This window comes from Papilio machaon, chromosome 24 (assembly GCF_912999745.1).
Source record: "Papilio machaon chromosome 24, ilPapMach1.1, whole genome shotgun sequence".
Lineage (NCBI taxonomy): Eukaryota > Metazoa > Arthropoda > Insecta > Lepidoptera > Papilionidae > Papilio > Papilio machaon.
This window is the reverse complement of record NC_060009.1, coordinates 1878308-1901599: the sequence shown is the minus strand read 5'-3', so window position 1 is coordinate 1901599 and position 23292 is coordinate 1878308. Positions and strand designations below refer to the sequence as shown.

Sequence of the window (23292 nt, the reverse complement as noted above, 5' to 3'; positions counted from 1 at the left end):
TAACCAAAACTATAATCGAACTCTTGTACTAAAATATATCGTTGTCTCTGTTTAGTGAAAGAGAAAAAAAGGGATGACATGTCTTTATACACCAACCTTAGAACATTATTAGACATTGCCGAGCTGATGTCCATAAGCACCTTCATAGCACGAGCTTCCACTTTCCTCCTGGTCTCAGTATATCTGTGGGAACTCTGAGAGACACCATCTGGTTTGGTACCATTAGATTTTCTCATCTCTTCTTGCGTCGTATCATCTATGGCACGTTGAAAACGTTCATCTTTCACTACCTGCAAACATGGGATATGGTTTCAATTGATATTAATTTAATATATTTCCAACAGTTCTTAATTCCATTAAAAATCCATCAATTTTTTTTTTCCATTTAAATTTTGTTTCTTCTAGCGTATTTAAGTCGATAAATCATTAATGTTTTATAGAGCAGGGATAAAAAATATGGACTAATTTTGATAGTTCGAAACCTTTTTCCACTAGCGCATGTAACCACACGATTGCTACATGTACAGTCAAAACCGTTTATAGCGACATCGTTTAGAACAACATACCGGTTAAATTGACCAAAATCAAAGGTCCTGGCTGAATGTTATTACATATCTTTCCTATTAATACCTGTCACCGGTTGTTACAACTATCGGTTTTTACGACTCAATATGAGTAGTCCCTTCGATGTCGTTATAACAGATTTTGACTGTATTTCTATTTCCTATGACGACGACGGACGCCTCGACTGATATACATTTCAAGGTCAGTCGAGCTAGTGAAAGCAGAGTTTAAATTAAATAGTTTTGTACTCACGCTCGGCACCACATCCTTGTAATCATACTTGACGAGGTTGACGCACTGTGCTAGGTCGCATAAATAGCGGGACACCACGCCGCCATTCGCGAAGTTCTGACGGCCTATGTCCAGTATATTGATTACTGAACTTGACTCACTCGCCTTCGGATCATGCCATGATTCCTGTCAACAAACAATTATAGAATTAAAATACTAATAAACATTATAGATGTTGCGGAACGTGTATGATAAAAAAAGTACCAGAGAGATGGTACAAGCTCATTTATTCTCATAAATTAGGAGAAAACATAGATACATAGTGTGGGTGCGTATGTGTGTGTGTGATAGAGAGTGCAAGAGAAATTTAGAATTTCACCTCCTCGTACTACGAACGCCGATTTTCCACAATGATGTAACATAATAAAAAATTGAGAGGTGTCAAGGGTCACCCGGATGGAACAAAGTTCCTTTCGATTAATTAGTGAAGAAACCAATGTTTATTCTATGAATAAAAAACTTAAGTCTTCACAAGAAGTACATTTTATTTCTATGAATTTTCGTTATATATTGTCACATCGTTGCCATGGTGATATAGCAAAAAGTGTCGTGACAACTTTTCGTAAGAATTTTTTCCGTCTAGCCCCCTTTCACAACGCGCGATAAGGAATTTCGTTCCAATCGTTCCAATAATACAGTATTTTATTATTGGATTATTATTTGTTGTGTTAACATAGCGTTAATTTGAAGTACATTGCTGTGTCACTATGACTATTTATCATTTTATAATAAACAATGATAGAAATAGCATGAGTACATAAGCTGCGCTGTACATAGGTGAGTTATTTGTGTTCCGCACGCGACGTTAGATGTTTTAAAAATAAACTTGCAATAAACAAAGTCTACGGTATGACGCGACAATGTTTACCGGTAATCGCTTGCGTGCTTTGATCTTAATGTGGGTTTCCATTGCCAAACATCTGTGTAATAAACTTAAGTTTTTTTCCCTGATATTAGAGATTATAGTTAGCTTTTTAAGTGTTTCGGTGAAGTCAAAATACAGCAAACTTTATAAAAGCATATAAAATTTGTTGATTTTTGACAAAGATTTTTTTATTGTCAAGTCACCAACTTAATTCTAAACTGGTAAATTTTTTACCGTCTTAATTTATTCCTTGGGAAAGATCTCACATTAGCTGCATAACTACTTATGATTAAGACTGATTTTGCCAAAAAAAATGATTTCATTATGCCATTTATAGTTTAAAAAAGAAAAAAGCTTTAATTTGCACTGGTCACACATTTGCCATTTTACTTTTTTAATCTACATACATACGAGGTCGACGCACCGAGCGCGAGGAAGCCGGTTGGTCGGCGATGTCACGCCACCGCAGCGCGCACGCTTTTGTGTTTAAATTTGGAACATAAAGCGGTCTGTCAGTTGCAACACATGAGAACGATGCATCAATGAACGTTCAGAAATTATTTATGCATCTTTAATAATTCAGTATTTGCGATACGGTTTTCAAGGTCTCTTTCAAAATTTCGTATAAAAGTTCAGAAAGCACGTTCAGATGAATAATATACGCAAATGGATATTAATTTTTCGTATTTCATTATTTATTATGAGAGTAAATTATTTTAAATTAATTTTTAAATTAATTAAAAAAAATCATTAACCTAAATTATTGATTATAGCTTAGTAAATAAAACAATTTAAAAAGGAAAATCGTAGGGACAAAGTTTAAAATCAAGGCATTCGCGCCAGCGTCAGCGATCGAGACTAGAATATAGATACAGCGGCCTTCCCTTCAATGTGGATATTCCGCGACATTGGCTCTGCAGGGGCTTGCTCAATACAATTGGGTCTTCAGCTTCTTTTGCGACTATATAACATATGCATACCGTTACGAATAGTCAGTCTTTATTCAGTTAAAATGTTTATTTCTTAATTGTGGACACATCGAAAATAAAAAGTTTAACCGTTTTTGCATTTCGTCTGAAGAATACGACTCAATTCTCCGTCCTCTTCAAACCGTTTCTTAATGTAGAAAGAATGGGAAGGAGAAGTGAATTCGGCTAAGGAATGGATGTTTAAGAAAGTACAATATACTTTTTTGAACAGCCCTTTCTTTGTAACTTAAGACAACATTTTAACTTCTTATTGCGATGAATGCTATGAACACCTATAAATTCCATATCTTAATATCAGATAAACATAACTTTACAGTCAAGCATTTCTATGCTCCAGTTACATAGAAACAAAATTATAACAATACTAGCTGTCGTCCGTGATTCCGTCCGCGCGCAGTTAAAAAAAACTTAATAGGGGTATGAAAAATAGATGGTAGCCGATTCTCAGACTTAGTGAATATGAATATAAAATTTCAAAACAATCGGTCAAGCCGATTCGGAGGAGTATGGTAACTAACTTTGTGACATGGAAATTTTATATAACACTAGCTGTCGCCCGCGACTCCGTCCGCGCGCAGTTAAAAAAACTTAATAAGGGTATGAAAAATAGATGTTGGCCGATTCTCAGACCTACTGAATATGCTCACAAATTTTCATGAGAATCGGTCAAGCCGTTTCGGAGGAGTATGGGAACGAAAACTGTGACACAAGAATTTTATATATTAGATATAAGATAGTGTCCGAGGTTCATTCTCAGTTCAAGCCCGTTCATTTACGGGTAAACGCGTCAAGAAGTAACGGCACCGTTCCGTGCTATTTACATTACAATTTGTATTGTTTAATTAAAATGAGAATGTACCTATTCACAACACAAACATACATTCTTTTATAATATTATTTCCTCTATATCTTACTAATTATTATAAATGTGAATGTTTAGATGGATGTTTGTTTGAAGATATCTCTGGAACGGCTAAACAGATCTTGATGAAATTTGGCACAGATGTATTACATAGGAAGAACGCATAGGCTACTTATTACGTTTTTTTAATTCCCCACGGACGGAGTCGCGGGCGACAGCTAGTTGTGAGATAAAAAAACATGGTTATTTCCTTACATTTACTGTTGAGTTCGTTGTTCTGTTTATAAGATAAGAAGTTAAATGTTTATTGCAGACCATACATCTTTACTGAATGTACCATTTTCCGAGGACATTGTAAATATTCCGCGCGCGACTCTTGTACGTAAGGTCAAGGAACAAGGAACAAAGAACTTACGGTAATGAGTGAAAACTCAGTGGGCCTGTTCGGATGTCCCGTGATGACGTCATTGTGGAAGTGCAATACGTGATATGGATACTGACATTCCTTTATTCTCTTCATTTAACAAGACAGAAGATTCGAAAGACTTAAATCATCAACTAAAAGAATATAAAATAACTAGCTTTTACCCGCGACTCCGTCCGCGCGGAATAAAAAATAGAAAACGGGATAAAAATTATCCTATGTCCGTTTCCTAGTTCTAAGCTACCTGCCCACCAATTTTCAGTCAAATCGATTCAGCCGTTCTTGAGTTATAAATAGTGTAACTAACACGACTTTCTTTTATATATATAGATATCTCACGATTTTAGTGAAAATTAGATTGAAGAAAAAAAATATATGTCTCGGTCTTTTATTATCTGAAACCATGGATACGCCATATGGTCGTAAATGTAAAAATTTGTTCTCATATCCCTATTATATCACCTTGGAGTTCTAGGACTGCTGTGACCTAGGATAGCTGTCGCATCCATCTTGGTTTGCATATAATTAATACGTTTACAATTTACAAGTACGGATAGGAGCACCAGCGGAATGTACCAAGTTGCGAGCGGACTTTTCTATTTACCGTTATCATCTTTGTTTTTACAAAGTTTCGTTTTTTTAACAGGAGAAGGGGACAAACGAGCAAGGGTAATATGTTTTAAACTGGGATTTTGGTCTTAGAAACCCACGGTTAGCCTTTTGTTTTTCATAAACGCAATGCTCTATGACTTCTGATCGGAAAAAAACATGCATTGTTTGAACATGCTTTTGTCCGTGACATTTTCTTGTAAGTAAATTTATTAACACAACGAAGGCTTCAACAAGGACGTGAATGAATTCGCTCAGAGTTAGACCCGACCCAATATAACGGTATCAATTTACCGTTGCGTCATCACCGTATAATTTTTAATACGAAATTGATAAACATTAGGTATTGCGACGTAGATTCATAACTGAAGTTAAATAATTAATACAATTGAATTGAACATGATATACAAATTTACACATTAGACAAAATTAGGTACATACAGTAGGTAGGTAGGAAAATTCAAGTGGCAATATCAACCTGTTATAATCCGATCCGGATATCTGTTATCATCGTTTTGTTATTACTAGAAAGTCAACCTTAAGGCCATTCGTACACTAGGCACGATTTTAGTCGCCATGCCATAGAGGTTCGTACACAGTGAGTGTTGCCGACATTTCTATCTGTCATCGCCAAGAGAGTCGCTCCCAACCTGTTTGTTAAGGTCGTGTGAAAAGTCGCAGCAATTTTCAAGATGGCGTAGCAAATCTATTCAGTTCATATGTATGCGGTATGTATACTAACCGTATAGACCATTCGCGTCGATTCAACGTTGTGTGTACCGCGAACGCGCAACGCGATTTTCGCACTTAAACCATACAATATTAGTTACGACAATTTAACGTTGCTTTGTGTACGAAGGATCTATTTCGTATCCAGACTTTTTTAATTTTGATTAAAAATAGCTTTTTAGCACTTCACCACATTTAACTATGTTCATGTCTTCACGCAATTTCCTTAAAAAAAGGATTCAATGTTTTGATTCAAGTAGTTTTATAATGATATCTGGTAGAACATTAAAACATATTATGACTGAAGAACCAAATTCATCTTATGGGCCTTAATAATAATTGGCTTATATAAGTAATTAAATAATAATATTAAATACTCATAACCAGACGTTAAATTACATATTATTTCATAGATAAACATAATTATAATAATATAATAATACGGAGATAACAAGGTTCACCGATCACATAGTCAACACGCCACGTATCGATGTTATTGCGTTATAAAATATTTCCTTACAAAATATTATCGAGCAGATATTTATATTGACATTTGACCAATAATTGATCTTTTGCGATCCTCTCATAGAAAATATCTATGAAATTCCACATGTATCAAATGTTTTTTACAAATGTTTCGGCAGTCGAAACTCACACTTTCTTCACTTAGAGTAACTTAAATTGTGAAGCGGTCCTCCTTGTCCCACTGCCACATTTGACATTATTTAATCTGTGCAAAACATCCATATTTCGTCACTATAATATGACGCAACTTTAATCTATAGACCAAATTAACTCTACACACGATACGAATTCTTCCCATAGTAAAGAATTCTCATATTAATTTTTTTATGTTCAGTAACTGCTTGTTAATCAAACAACTTTGAGTAAGACAGTTAAATTATTACTTCTATATTTAAAACTATAGAAACAAATGCAACAATCACACGTCATCTTTCTGGCCTACGTAATGTCAGCACAGTATGTACTACATCCATACATCTCTATCAGTCGTCGTATCTGAATTCACTCTCTTCTGATGCATATTTTCTTCGGTATTCCTTTATTATTGTATTCACCGAATTTCAACTTCATTGCTTTGTTGTTTATGTGCCAATCATTTCATTATTTCTTCTTCTTCTAGTCCATACCACGTTATGCATTTTTAAATTTATTTTTAAGCCTTATTATATTACGAATCGAACCTACTACTATGTCTTCGAACATGCAACTATAGTGACACTATTGTAAACATATATCGCATAAATAAAACAGTCCAGTAGCATTGAATCCACACAGATAGGAATGTAAACATTGATTGGCAGTACAAAGTACGACACGAGCGAACAATGGTGCGTGAGCCGATATTTATCGAATGACAAAGACGACCAATGAAATGAAAATGTTTTTACGATGCTATTAAAACATAAGCAAATAAAAAAATTAACCACCCAAACAATGTTTAGTCACGAAAACGGCGATCTTTTATAACCACTTTAGTATCGATTAGAGTCGGCCTCAATAACAAATACAGTGGCGTTTTGTGGCGGTATGTAATTTGACCATATTGTACGCATCAATACGGTCACAGAATACAGGATGGTAAATGTTATAACAATAACATTTACCATTAACATATTCCACATAATATAATATAGTCAAGATTATAGTGCAGGAAATGTACGGTTATTTTTTTTTTTCAAAACAAAACCACCCTTGTTTATGTATGAAAATATATGAATTAAGTTCGCTGAGAGAAATGATACAATTTTTTTGTTAGTGTAATACAGCCAGCAGAGCTGTACTGGACAATACAATTCTGGGTTATCTTTACTATTTTCTTAGTTGCTAATTTTCGAATTATCTGATTTTTTGCTATCTCTTATTTCAAAAGGTCGTACTGGTTAGTCCGAGCAATGAATACCACTGTGCAGTTATTTTTTTATTTTATATGCGGATAAACAAAAAAAATCTAATTAAATAGCATTGTTAACATATATGCTTATTATCTTAATCTTTTATCGTATACAGTTTTTGATTTATTATTATTGCATTCATAAAAATAGTCACGAAATATAAGAGATTAACCACAGTATACCATATCGTTTATATTTTTTTCTTGCTTTGTTAATTTATATTTTAACGTAGGATTTTTTTTTAAATAAGACCCTCATTAATATTTTATGGGTTACGTTGCTAAAGCAAACATAATAGAGTTGTTCCTCTTATTTAAAAAAAAATTATACGCGTATCCAGTCTAGCTGAATATGTTCTCCACATGGATGCTTCGCGGTGCGGCTCAATTAGTACGCGGTTTATAATAAAGAATGTGAAGGGTAAAAACGTAGAGTACAGAATTTGCTTATACGATTCTTAAAGAGAACAGTGGGTTCGACGACTCTTAGCATTGTAACTGATAAGCCTCGAAGGTCAACATCGAACATCGCGAGACGTGGAATTGTGTGCCTTTCTTTGTTCTTTTGTTTGAAGATAATTAGGTAACATTGCAGATTTGTCATGAATTTAATCAAAAATTGAAAAATTTTGCCAATAAGAAACCCAGTCCAACGTCCAGATTTTGATATTTTTTTTTAATCCTTGTTTATACGTGGAAGACAATAACAGTTTAACTTTAAACTCACCCTAGACAGCGGTGCGCAGCGGGCACACGCGAGGCCAGCAGGAGGACGCGAGGGCGGCTGCGGCGGAGGAACCACCGGACCTTCCTTAACTCTGTACAGAGCTGATGTGCGTGACTGCAACCAAAATGCAACATTACAAACTATGAACATGCCACATTTATTATTTAAACATAAAACATAAAAAATAAACTCCAAGTATATACATACTTTGAGTTTTTTTTAAATTACCTTTCTGTTTTCATTCCCACATCATAAATTACCATACTTTTGTAACATATTTGTAAGTCATCTATCTATCACTATAAGGTTTCACTGAAAACCATCATTTGAAGTTCGTTTTAATTTTTGTTAACCGACTTCAAAGGAGGAGGTTCTCAATTCATCTGGGTGTTTTTTTTACTAATGTAATCTACATTTTGTGATACTATAATATGTACCAAATAATCTTTTCTTTCTTTCTACATCGAAGAAGATTACAACTAAGACAAGTTACGTTATGTTATGAATATAAACCAGCCATTTCACGTGCGTTTAAGTTTCAACTCACAGCAATCTCTGCATCGAGTTTGGAGTAGACATCGTTGTGTTGTCTTCGCCGGGCTCTTACTGCCTGTCGCAGAGACGTGGACGAGTCGCGGCCGCACCACCCGCCTACCCGCTCACCCACCACCTCTAGCATATCCGCAACACGGCTGAAAACAAACAACTATCATTTAAAAGCACCGACAAACACACCGACTGTACCCTTAATGAGAAGAATAACACCTCACTCTATAAAATCCATCAAGTTAATTAAATTACACAAGGTCATATAGGTGTGAGAAACATTCCCATCAGGCATAAAAATGTTTTTTCTATATTTCCATTACGTTATTCAAAGTTATTGCTATTTTTTTCACCTGATTGACATTAAACTTGATAATTTTATAATATTTGAGGTCCAAAGACGAATAAACAATACTATTGATTAAAAACTATATAATAAATATTCTACAAATTTTTTTTTCATGTCTTGAAACGAGAATGATTCGTGTTTTTGGACGAATTGTCTATTTTCAAGCTTTTTATATACACACATTCACAAGCCTCACGTATTAAATTTTGAACATCAAATACGTAAAAAACACGAGCCCTTAAGTTGAGAACGCGATCGCGAAGGAAGGAAAAAAAAATATAAAATGAACTAAAACTACAAAAATAATATTTAACACTTAAACAATATTTATCACATGCAAATATCCGTACACTATGTTCACATACAATTTATTTATCTAACTATGTTAACTAGAAATTCCATATTTTCAAGATAAATGTACATATGTTAAAATTGCGTGGTACTCATTTGTTGCAACGTATTTTTATTTAATACCTCTAAGGAACCAACACTACTTATTTTCGTCAGATACTCCGTAACACTTGATAGTTGATAGTTTTTATTTTACTAAAACTAAGCTGTCAGATTGTCAGCTTCAGATCTTTTATATTCTAGAGCAGGGATCCCCGAACTATTTTGCATAAGTGACCCCTTTTCCAAAATGAACTGTTACCTCAAACCCCCCATGGCCAAATTACCTAATTTTATGATCAATTATTATTATTTTTCATTCTGAATTAGGTCAATAGAAGAAAGAGTGAGAATTAGCAATGCTTTAAGTTCGATATCGACCACTTTGGGACTCCTTGTTCTAGAGTAATGAATCTGAAAGTAGTCCAGTAGTACTCTCTGGGGACCACTGACCATCCGAAAGATGCAATAACGGGAAATCAAGTTCACAAGTTGAAGTACAAAAACTGTAACAGCACCGAAAGTAGTTTTTTGGAAGAAAAGAGGTTGGTGATCTCTGTTATTGAGTTAGTCACGTGGCATTGTATTGTGTATGTTAAGGGGGGACCTTCAGATGAGTGGAATCACGTGTACTAATGCCTGCGCATGTTAGACATTGTAACACTTTATGACATGACATATAAGGAATACTAAGGTTCTAACTAAAAAAAAAGATACTATATCAAAACTAGCAATGAATACTATTGCTTGGTTTATATAAAGTAACCGGGCTTTTTAATGGCAAAAACATAACTAAGTAAACATAATTTTTACTTAGTTAACTTTAATATGTAAAGTCGTATTTATTTCGTAGATTAATTATTAATTAGCAAAATGCTACCTGAACAAAAATTTAATACACTACCTGTTTTCAAGTCAAAGTTTAAAACAGACATGGTATGACGCTGTATTTAATAATATTTAATTATAAAGATAATATTACGTACATAAATTAACTTTAAATTTGTGATACAATGTTTTTAGATACGATTACGTATTATTTTTTTGAGTGTTCATCTTTTTTTCTTTAACCATTGTTCCTAGTAGATATCCAGTTGTATATAACCATCTTGTAAGTTGAGTAATAAAAAAAAAATCATAAATAAGTATTATTGTATTTTTGATTATATCTTTAATTATAATCATATCATAAATACGAATTTTAAATGGATGTTTGTTTGAAGGTATCTACAGAACGGCTCAACAGATCTTGATGAAATTTGGCATAAATTTAAAACATAGCTTGGAAGAACACAGGATACTAATTAAGTATTTTAATTTCGCTCGGACCGAGTCAGGGGCGACAGCTAGTACGTGGATAATAATAAAAAAAGATAACTGTTTATTCAATAAGTACTTTTACATTTCGTATAAAATATTCCTCACCTGTTAATTGATCAAATTATTAAAGACAAACTATATTAGCCATTATTTCAGTTATCACATTAAGAGGAAGTCGGGAGGGGTAGGGGGGGGGCGAAAACAAAACCTGTTACATCAATATGAGAATGAATCACACAAATTAGATGAATACTACGTAATGTTATGCGACATGCGTTCTTGTGTAAGACAATTCGTGTGTAAGTTCTTTACATTGAGTATACATATAGAAATATATACCGATGTATATATGTATGTATGTCGATGTATCCCAGAAGATGTAACACTTATCGTTGCAAGTACATTTATTGGTGAGATATTTTAATACGATTGAATTATTTAAATGGGTAAGCTCGAAGCTTTTGCCATATTTAAGATTATAGTCGAATGACGGGATTCGAACCGATCAGTAATGCATACATTAACATTAGGCTATAGGTGTTTCAAACTTATAAAACAGTTTCTTTTTTATAGTATAAGGTGGCAAACGAGCCCAAGCTAAGGCCAAACGGCCACCTGAATTCAACGAAATAAAGCGACCGCTGCCCATAGATAGCTGTAATTGCAGATGCGTTACATACCGTTAATCGGATGCACAAGAAGATAATATTTTCCCCTTACTATCTATGCCCTCCTCCACTTCCCTTTCCCATCCATGCCTTATAAGAAAAGGGTGAGCTTTCGGACCGAACACTCATCAGACGAAACACGGAATTACATCCACTTCACGTCTGTCTTCTGTGTGGTTGTGGTAATTCACCGGTTGACCAGTCGCATTTATACAACAGATGAAGAAGTTGTTGGCGTCTACCACTATTAAAATCTTTGTATAAACATACGTCATTCCTGTCATTATCTGACAAAACAAGAGATAACAATATGTTTTAAAGGTGGATATTAGTCTCAGAAACCCAGGATAAAATCAATTCAATGATCAAATTTAAAGAAATCTATAAAATTGTAGTTTATTGTTGAAAAAAATAGACTAGTGTTAAAGAAACAAAATATCAATATGTTTGACTTTAGCCTTGTAAACTTCACTTAAGATATAAAATTCAAATGGACATCATTACATACATATTTACAAGAAACACACAAATTGCATACGAAAATAACAAATATGACAACGGAAGCGTATCCGAATTTTATGATCAAGTATTAAATAATGCGGAAAGGTCAAAAGATGAGGAAACAAGAAGAAATATATAATAAAAATAAATTTATAATCAACGATTTATTACTGCACAAAGAAATATATTCAAAAAATATATTTTTAACTAAAAAACACAACATTTCACAAATGTAATAACTGATATTTATATTCACGAATTTCATTTTAATTTTATTTTTATATAAATTTAACACAGTTTAAAAAAAAACAGTAGCTGTTCTAAATAAGAATACGGAACAAAGAAACAGAGGAATTAAACAGAACATAAGAAATTAATATAAACCTTCTAAATTTTGGCTGTTGAAATAAACAGCTATAATTTTTTTGAAGAACTAAAAATATAGATTTCATAAAAGGATTGTTTGTGCGCCATATTACTAAAAGCTATACAATTTAAATTCGATAGTGATTTAAATAAAAATTAAAAAACAAACCTCGATGTGAAGAACCAGTACAGGATAGCGGTGAAGATGGCCAGCTCCGCCGCACCGCTGGCCACCCTCACATGTTCCACCACAGTCCAAACACTGATCATCGTATCCATATCTGACCAGTTACCAACAGTCACTACATCACCGACCGTCCAATTATGAATTAAACTTAAACGATCAATTTTGATCAACAACACTTTAATAGATTAATCACTTTGCAATCTAGAAAATAAAATCGATTTTTATTATGTCGATTTCTCAAAGACGACTCGACACGGCCACAGTCAAGCCGAATGTGATTCAATTGTCCGATACCGGGTATCAATATAACAAAGGAGTTAAGTTAGCACACAGCAGACAGGACAGTGGCACATGACAGCACTTTGACTTAAGAGAAACGGACTTGACAAAGATCCGCCGTTAAATAAATTTGCCTCTTTCAGAGGGGGGTAAATATAACAATCACACATTTGTATATCATGCTGACACTGTACAGTATGCGTTCATAAAATTAAAACGTGTTTATGATCGCATATTGACAAAAAAATTCACATACACAAAACGAGCACACAATAACAGGGGAACGCGCTTGACAGATCCTGCCGCTTAATAGTCAAAGTGAGAGCACATGCTAAGAGTAGAACACACGCGTGACAGATAACTTTGGTCATTAAATCATCAATATTACAGTGAAAACAATAATTAACATGACCCCATTGCTGACCGATAACATATGTAACTACAACTATAGTGGAATTATACAATAACTAATCCGACCTACAAGTAAATAACGAAATCTGACCAAGGCAACATAGTGACCAATGTGTTGATCTCCTGACAGAATTTGATAATTGTTAGCGAGTAATGATAATGAAGGGAAATATGTTTCGCGGTTATGTAAATATCTTTATGCTGCTATTCTTATTATTCCGCGGAATGTCATAATGGTACAGTCAATTTGGTTTATTAATTTAACAGAATTTTTATATCAAAAATGCTATAAGATAGACCAGTACCCCATTTGTAATCTTACTAATATTATAAATGCGAATGATTACATGGATGGATGAATGGAAGAACGGCTCAATGGATCTTGCTGAAATTCGGCATAGATGTAGAACATAGTCTGGACGAACACATAGGCTACTAAGTTTGTTTTAATTCCAAGAGACGAAGTCGCGGGCAACAGCTTGTATTTTATATTATTTGTATAGTAAAATAGGTGTATCAATTTAATAGGCCACATTTGACATCTATCAATTTACCTTCATAGTGATATGACCTGCTTAAAACATCAATTAAAGTGAATGTATCGATTCGGATTACAAACAAATGTGAATTGGATTCAGTAGTTATTAAATATCAATGTTTTCCATTCGATTTATTTGTAACATCCTTTATGTTTAAAAAAAAAGAGAGTTCACATGATTACAATAAACTTGTAATAAAATTATTTTAAAAAAACCCCATATATTTTATACACGCTGTTGATTACGGAAACCTGTTGTACCGACTCTACGTAAGTGAGACATGGTCAGGGAGATGGTGATAATTTTATGTACGCTGTTACAAGGTTAGGTTGTTGGATTTTGATGAAGTGTCAAACGTGACCTGTTTAAATGACCCACCAATACAAAGTTTTTCAGATGGAATGTAACATTGGTTAACATTCAATACATGAGAACATAATTTTAATTAACAGACCACCATTGTTTAAGACTTTTGTTTACTTGTTTTCTGTAAACAAAATACTCGGACACAAAAACAACTATGTTGATATGTAATTTAAAAAAATTCAACATGTGCGAGCAAAAAGTTATTTCTCAACAAAATAAATACATATTATTACGAATATATCATAAATCTCATGTAATAATCGAACTAATATAATAAATGCGAAAGTTTAACAAAACAGCTATACGAACATCTCGATGAAATTTGGCATAGATGTAGAACATAGTCTGGAAGAACACATAGGCTACTTATTAAGTTATTTTCTTGGAATCGCGGGTGACAGTTTGTTCTTCTATAATTAAAACTAATTTGAAAATATAATATCTAACATTATGTGAAATGCGTGCGTGCTTATTTTTTTTATCTCTGAATCGAATAGTAAAGGACATATCATAGAACATGATAAAGGGATTATTTATAATAAGCGAGACGCAATAAAAACTACACACATCAGTATAAATAATCTAATTAATTATTAATTACTTGTTGTCATAAGCTCATACACATCCACCATTGACGGAATCGAGTCTGCCCTAAATAGAAATGCTATTCTTAAAGACGCCAAAGAAATAAGAGTCATGGATAAGTTTATATAACCACCAATCAGACGGGCGTTTTTATATCGCGCGTTAAAAAAGCGTTGAAACAGAATAATATAAGGCCCGAAGTACTGAGAGATGGGCCACGACATCGTAATAATATCAGGTACCACTCAAACTGAAGAAAAGTCTCCGATGGTATAGAATGCTGTCGATATAGGATAAATTACACGAGCGGAAGCCATTTATAACTAGCTGTCGCCCGCGACTTCGTCCGCGGGGAATTCAAAAAAGAAACTTAATAAGTAGCCTATGTATTTTTCCAGACTATTTTCTACATTTAAGTAAAATATTTGTTTCCTTCGATTTTTGAGCATTTACGAAAAAAAAGATAGATTCATCGAATCTGAATTATCTGGCAACAGTTGCTGGTATTGTCAAATAGGGACAAGGAAACTGATAGAGCAAATGGCAGGGAATTGATAAAAGTTAATGCGCCACAAAACGAACAATGGACAGATCGGGTCGAATGAACAATAATAGATCGGTGTCAGCGGGGCCATGGGTGACTAGTAACTCCATTGCAGTGAAACATCGTTACAATTAATAAAATTGGAATGTCAGTACCTATGTAATATAGAGAAGAAAAAAAACATGTTTCGCAAACATGATGTATTTGTGTTGCTGATAATGAATACTCAGTTTTTAAAAATTGTATCTGACTGTTTGTCACAAGTCCGCATTTGTTCTGGGTAATCTCTGGAACGGCTTGACCGATTTTGACGGGATTTTGACAGGAAGATGTTAAGGATTACCTGTTTGTTTCTGAAACTCTCTGAGAAAATCTCCGTATACAAAGAATCTTTTAAACATGTTTTAAACGGGGATTATAGTATTAGAAACTGACGGTTATACAGCAATATTATAGGCATTTCTGCGCTGACGAAGTCGCTGCCTATCCTTAGTGTACTAAGACAAGGGTCACGGCAGTGAAGTTCTACGGTGGCATCGCCTGTTTACTACAAGTCAATATGTCACTGTATTAAGATAATAAATATATATCACGCAGTTGATTGCGGATTGGGATCCAAACATAACATTTGACCCGATGAACATAAAAGTTATTTTGAAATGATAACAGTTTTAATAACGAACATATGATCATAACGCTAACAAGAAAAGGTGTAAGAAATCCCATCTTTTCGTTACTAATCTAACGAATATTATAAATGCGAAAGTTTAGATAGATGGATACATTTATTCACCCAAAGCATTGCATTAATAATTCAAGTAAGATTTATTATATCCTACTAGCTGTCGCCCGCGACTCCGTCCGCGCGCAGTTAAAAAAACTAAATGGGGGGGGGTTATGAAAAATAGATGTTGTCCGATTCTCAGACCTACTGAATATGCTCACAAAATTTCATGAGAATCGGTCAAGCCGTTTCGGAGGAGTTCAAGTTCGAACCCCGTGACACGAGAATTATATATATAAGAAGATAATAAAAGTCGTATTTTGACTTTCATTACTCCAGTTGTTGTTTAAGATGAAAAGACGTCAACAAATTGTTGTATGGAAATTCTTATCATTTAAGAACAGAGCCAACAAACACTACGCGTCGAGATAATTGAATGGGAACATCAAAACACAATGTGCTCTTTATGGTAAAGTTTATCTGCCGTATAACGTTTACATTGACAACCAAACTCAGAATCGATTAATTATAACTTAAGCAGCCCTTAGCATAAGTAATTCTAATTAAATCTACATTAGGAACTATTTGGAGCCATCAAGGACTTTGATTGAGACAGCAAAAAATACATTGGGAAACAAGATGATGATATTTCAAAGCAACAAATTTGTCAAAGCCGAATGACGAAATGGTGCTAGCTTTTGCCTACGATCCCGCCCGTGCGAAATTAAGAAGAAAATTAATAAGTAGACTATGTGTTCTTCCAGACTATGATCTAAATATGTGTCAAATATTATCAAGATCCGTTGAGCTGTCTCGGAGATACCTTCAAACATACATCCATTCATCTAAACATTAGCATTTATAATATTAGTGAGATTTACATACAAAATTTAATAGAGTAATGGATAGAATAAAATAACTAGAAACAAATATGTAGTGGTAACGATTACTTGTAATTAAACAAATTTAAAAGCAAACTTTTTCGCTTATATTATACTAGCTTTTACCCGCGACTCCGTCCGCGCGGAATAAAAAATAGAAAACGGGGTAAAAATTATCCTATGTCCGTTTCCTGGTTCTAAGCTACCTGCCCACCAATTTTCAGTCAAATCGATTCAGCCGTTTTTGAGTTATAAATAGTGTAACTAACACGACTTTCTTTTATATATATAGATAAGATTTTGCACATCCTTATACGAACGCTATTGATGTAGATCAATTTTTTGGAGATAAAATAAACCGGTTCACTGATCTGCTTCACACATGTTAACTGTGAGCTGATCTGCAGATCATCAATTTTAGTTTATTTACCTATGATTATTTTTTACTAAAAATGTATTAAAATATACAAATACAATCTCTTCAGTATCTGTTTATTAAATTTGTATGGTAGTGTTTTTGCACTGTTTGTCTACGCCTACACATAGAAAGCTGATAATGTTCTTCTTACGTCATAACTAAACAGTAAACATCAAAATATAGTAGAGGTAAATTTAGAATAAAAAAAATGGAACGTAATTATTATGCAAGGTGAGGTGAATGAGGTGATTGAGACCTAGATATTAGGTTCAATTACAACACTAGTGTTCGAACAATACCATTGTATATGTTGTATATGTTTAATACTAAAGAATAGAATTATAATTATTATTTACACATACAATTGAATTCTACTGAATTTTTATTATACTCATTTATATAAATGGGTAATAGGTACGGGTTGTAACCACGGGAACATATTTTGTTGTTTTTAATAATCACCAATGTTTAGTTTTTAACAAAAATAATACAGTGTAAACTCTTTCTAACGTTACCCTTTATAACAACAAACTCCCTGTAACGTTGAAGTGAATCCAACTTGGTTGGTTTGCGTTAAAACCCACATATTGAAACACTCTTCATAGAGATACGCCATTCTCTATTACGAAGAAATGTGTACATATTTGTAGACAGTAAATATTTATTATTGGTATTATTGTTTATGTTATGTTATCTTGTTAATTTGGTTGTTTTTTGTTCACTCCATATAACGAAAACTCTCTATAACGACAAAAAATGCTCAGTCCCTTGAGTTTCGTTATATAGAGTTTACACTGTAATTAACTTTTAACTCTTGTTCTATTTCATATTCATTTATTAGCTGTACGTATTGAAGAAAATGTAATAAGTAGCCTATGTTTTCTTCCAGACTATTTTCTACATCTGTGCCAAATTTCATCAAGATCTGTTGAACCGTTTCGGAGATACCGTTAAACAAACATCCATCCACCCATCTAAACATTCGCATTTATAATATTAGTAAGATATTAAGTAAGAAGTAATATTTAACCTGATGACTATGACCTCTGCTTACCAATTTAATTTTAATTGTATATGTGACGTGCGTATGTATGATACAATAACATAATTAATATTGGAATCAGGTGTCATATACTTCGACTGTGCATACATTACGACTGTATCCATGCCATTGTATACATAAAGGTGTCAAGATACAACATATCATGTATTATAAAGAATTTCTGCTCGTAAAATGCAAACAAGCAGACCGCAACCATGAGGCGCGATTGTAAAAAAAATATGTAAAACATGTATTTCGAAAATAACTGTGGATAACTCAAGAATTCTCAAGATTCCCTCAAGTCGCGTGCCCGTAAGAGAAATCGACATAGCAAAATAATCAATTTACACAATTAAAAAAATCGATTTATATTTTTACCTTATTAGCACTGATCACATAGAAGTTATCAATTATAATCACAATATTATTTGTAGAAATTTTAAATGCACTTTGTAACAATAGGAAGAGAAATGAGGTGAATTTTTACATAATAGAGCAACGTCAGTTCGCGTGACGTCACACGTCTGCGCACGCGCACGCCTCTTGCAAGACTAAAACAAACCGCTAGTCAAGTGCCAACACGACTAATCACTACGACGTATACGCTTCCCAACTTCTACGGACGACGTGTTTTGTCAAATTTATGCAAATTTTAAAAGCAATCAATTATTTATGGAAACATTTTTTTTTATATCATAAGGTGGTCAACGAGCAAACGGTCACCTGAATGCCCTCCTCCATCAAATCCACTTTCCCTTTCCGTCCTTTCCATAAGAAAAGGGTGGGAAGGGAACGTGGACTAAAATTAGGCATCTGGCACACTTATCAGGCGAAACGCGGAATTGCTTCCACTTCACGCCTGTCTTCTGTGTGGATGTACATACATGTACAATAAGATTGCCAATAAGAGAGTAGGGGCTACATTTTTTTTAAGATGATTTTTCACACACAAATTTACATTCCCATATACATGTACATTTTTAGACTCTACGCCGACAAAGTCGCCGGTAACAACTAGTTAGAATATAAACCAAATTATTTTATTTTTTAAGGTTCACACCTGCTATAAAAACAGGACTGGGTAAATAGATCCTTCGCGGTATGCAATTTAAAAACCGGCTCGGTCATGGGAGCGAGTTTTTAAATTGCAGTTTGCTGATGACAACACATACGGCAACACAATTTTATAAAGTAACATTGTAAAAAAGATGTATTATATATTAGCGGCCACGTGATTGCAGTCTCTGGGTTTCAAGTTTTTTTTGTCTTAGTGCAGCGTCTAGAGTTTAATGGTGATAACTAAGTTCAAGTTGACTTGCAAGAGAAATATACACGTATTTTATGATTATGGACACGAACAGTATCAATTTTAATATTATATACGATGCTAACCAAGTGTCAATAAATGTCAATATACTAACTGTTGGTTTCTGAAACCAAAATATATTTATAAAACATAATCGTTATCCCCGTCATTATCTTTGAAAATACATAGATTATAAAATGTTTTAAACGGGTATTTTGGACTCGGAAACCCACGATAAGTAAATACGCAGAATTCTTCAATCATAATCCATCACTCATAAACCAATGTGGCACCAACCCACGTTTCGCTCTCTGTAAAATCTCTAGTTTCGCCTTTATACGAGTAAACTACGACCTTTAAAATACTTTGCAAAAAAACACATTTCATTCTGTATTCTATCTTCCATCTATGTCACGGTCTCCGTCCATCAGATGATACATTACAAAATAAATATTTCTACTGATCGTCACACAGTTGACCATGATAGACTTCTTGTTTACCTTAAGTTTTATCTAATAAATAGTATACCATTAAAGTGGTATTTTTTTAACAATTCGACCTCGATTATAATACGAGATATGTTATTTCCTACTGGATTATTAAAAAAAAAACTATACAAAATGATGTAAGTATCTATTCAAATCGTTATTATGGTGAAAAATATGATAAATTAAATTAAAAGCATAAGGAATATTTTCAACCAAGGATTCCAATATTCCAATATTGTAACATTTCTAAAAATTCCTAATGTGTAATTGTTGCCGAATCAAGACTCTCACATATTATCGCTTGTGGCCGAAAGACAAAGGACGTACGGATGGGTGTTTTCATTAAATAGCTGTCGCCTGCGACTCCTGCGCGGAATCAAAAAACATAATTAATAGTCTATGTATTCTTCCAGGCTATGTTCTACATATACTAAGGTTCATCGAAATCCATGCATCCGTTCTGGAGATACCTTCTAGCAAACGTCCATCCGTCCATTCAAACATTGGCATCAATACATATATACATAGTATAAAACAAAGTCGCTTTCGCTGTATGTCCGTATGTATGCTTAGATCTTTAAAACTACGCAACGGATTTTGACGCGGTTTTTTTTAATAGATAGAGTGATTCTTAAGGAAGGTTTGTATGTATAATAAATGCATAATATAGTAGAGAAACACTGATAAATTTAACGGTTTCTAATGTGAACGCTGTGAACGTTGTGTATAAGGACATTCTGTAGTAGGTATATTTTGCATTGCACCCGTGCGAAGCCGGGGCGGGTCGCTAGTTTATAATATTAGTAAGATGTTCATTTGTTTGTTATTTCGCAATTGAATATTTATAACTTTTTTACTGTTGCTTTAATCTAGTTGTAAAGCTATTCAGTTTTTAAGTCCATGATACAGAAAAGTCGATGGCTTTGCGCTAAGATTCTCCACCAGTTCCACATTTGAGGTCTGGTGAAAAGATGAGCTTCTTTATTACAACTAAAAGTCCTTCGTTACAATATACCAGGGAAACATGACTAAAACAATCCATCATTATTAAACAATCAAAACCGAAACATATAGGTATTATATTAACACATTCAACGCTGGTCAAGTCGTTGGATGCGTAAAGCACAGCTTACTGTGAAAGGCATTAGCGAAGGCCTACGTCAAGCAGTGGACTAACACAGGCTGATGATGATGATATTCAAAGCTCGCTATCTCCGTGACTGCAAATTAACTCAATAACTCCTGAGGATGAAGTGTACGTGATGAAGTAGCAATGAACACGCAATAATACAGGAAACGTTGTTATGAACATACAAGTGAGCAAACGGCAAATGTCATAATCGGAACCCCGAAGCGGCCCGTCAATTGACCAATACCGGTGGTAATTGATGGTACCCGAACGAGCCACGCAATGGTGCTTTGCTCGTTCCTATTATATTAAAAAGAAGACAATACACCAATACCTACATATCTTACTAATATTATAAATGCGAAAGTTTAGATGGATGGGAGGATGGATGATTGTTTGAAGGTATCTCCGGAACGGCTCTACGGATTTTAACGAATTTGGCACAGTAATAGAACATAGTCTGGAAGAACACATAGGCTACTTATTAAGTTTTTTTTGTTTAATAGAAGACGTAGCCGCAGACGACACCTAGTTAGCAATAAAACATAAAACCTATTTTTTTTTTAAGTTATATAACTTGCGTCTTTAGCTGGTTAATTTTAATTAAATTTAATAATATGTAGGCATCCGTCCGCTTTAACCCAATTGGTTTCCTTTCGTGTACGTATCGTTAAGCATCTGCAGGATATGTCTTATCTTAATATATCTAATGAACACCTATATCGCTGCAAACTTTAAGCGATACATAGCTCTATTATTATATAGCATCTATTATTTCATTTTTTATAATACAAACGAGCAAGGAGTTATTAATTCACTAAAGAACCGAAAGGACTGCTGCTCATATGCTCAGACATTTACCATAAATTAAAAGGTTGCAGATACGTTGCCTGTTTCTGATGAATAGAATAGAGGGAATTGTTATCCATTATTTTAATCCTTTATCCCTTCTCACCCTTGGATATAACAAGGGTGAGAAGAGATGAAGGTCTAAAATTGTCCTCCGTATTTAAAGTATAAGCATATAGGGCTAATTGTACTAACAGAAGTATTATAAAGGTGGGTATAGACTAGAGCATTTACTTGTAACAAAACAACGAGCCGTTCTATGATATGTTGTTGTGTACCACCCTTTCATGAACCAGACGTGCTTTGGAAACTATGCTTTTACCTGTATCATATCATTCGTTAAAGAGAAAATGCTCTAGTGTTTATTCACCTTAAAGGAGTTTTTGGCTATAGTAAAGCAAAGGGAGCCTTTTAAATTGTAGAGAGATTGTATAAAATAATGCTTGTATTTGCGTATTGCCGCTTCATACGTAATGGAAGATCACATCTGTTATGTCGTAGGTCATTAGATCGCAAATGACCTGAATATTACTAGATACGAAGACCAAGTGCGTCAGTCATAAACTTCCTAGATAACACTATCATGTAACATTAGAATTGAATATCGAATAGCGTTCGCCCGCGACTTCATCATCAGCTCACTATACGTCCCCACCGAGGGGCTCGGAGCCTACCCTAACTTAGGGGTGTTTAGGACATAGTCAACCACGCTGGCCATGTGCGGGTTGGTTGACTTCACACATATCATTGAATTTCTTCTCAGATATGTGCAGGTTGCATCACGATGTTTTCCTTCACCGTAAGAACGTCGGATAAATGTACATATGTAAATCGAAAATCGAAAAACACATTGGTACATGGCGGGATTCGAACCCAGGACCTGCAGATTGCAAGTCAAGTGCCTAACCCCTGAGCCACCGACGCTCTGAGCCCGCGACTTCGTCAGGGCGGAATTAAAAGAAAAGTAGCCTACGTTACTCCCGCATATATATAAGCTGATTTGCGAACAGACAGGCTGACAATTTTAAAATTTGGTTTCACTATGAGTTAAGCAAATACACATCGTGTTCGCGAAATATGATTTTTTTTAATACATTACATACAGACGCTCCAATTTTATTAATTATATATAGATATAGATTTATTTACAGCTAGCAACATAATGTTTAGAACAAAGATGTTTAAACACCACCTGTTTAACTAATGCATTTATTTACTTAGCTGCCAGCCAAGAAAAGGCTACAGACCGCGATTACTTTGCGAAATAAAAGCCGCGACAAGTCACTAGTAGACAAAGAGTCTGTTTTCTTGCAGTAAATCCGACATACATAATTTCATTTACCTAAAATCTAGATAAGCAACTAATACATATCAATAAAATAATAATAAGTACACATATAATAAATATAGAAAATCCAAGGTGACACGA

At 34.1% G+C, this 23292-nt stretch overlaps 1 protein-coding gene across 3 annotated transcripts in view; it reads right to left on the bottom strand.

Moving 5' to 3' along the window:
- LOC106715498 (glycerol-3-phosphate acyltransferase 1, mitochondrial) overlaps positions 1–23292 on the bottom strand; it is a 36221-nt gene that overhangs the window by 8911 nt on the left and 4018 nt on the right. Inside the window, exons 1-6 of one of the 3 annotated variants that reach the window (XM_045683994.1) lie at positions 18470–18625; positions 12285–12503; positions 8523–8667; positions 7976–8089; positions 817–981; positions 97–290 (exon numbers count right to left, since the gene is read on the bottom strand). In XM_045683994.1, coding sequence (XP_045539950.1) covers positions 97–290; positions 817–981; positions 7976–8089; positions 8523–8667; positions 12285–12394 — 728 coding nt within the window. In that variant the 5' untranslated portion in view covers positions 12395–12503; positions 18470–18625. Of the gene's footprint in view, positions 1–96; positions 291–816; positions 982–7975; positions 8090–8522; positions 8668–12284; positions 12563–18469; positions 18626–23292 lie in introns of those variants that run through there. The other 2 variants (XM_045683995.1, XM_045683996.1) reach the window with 2 other exon arrangements.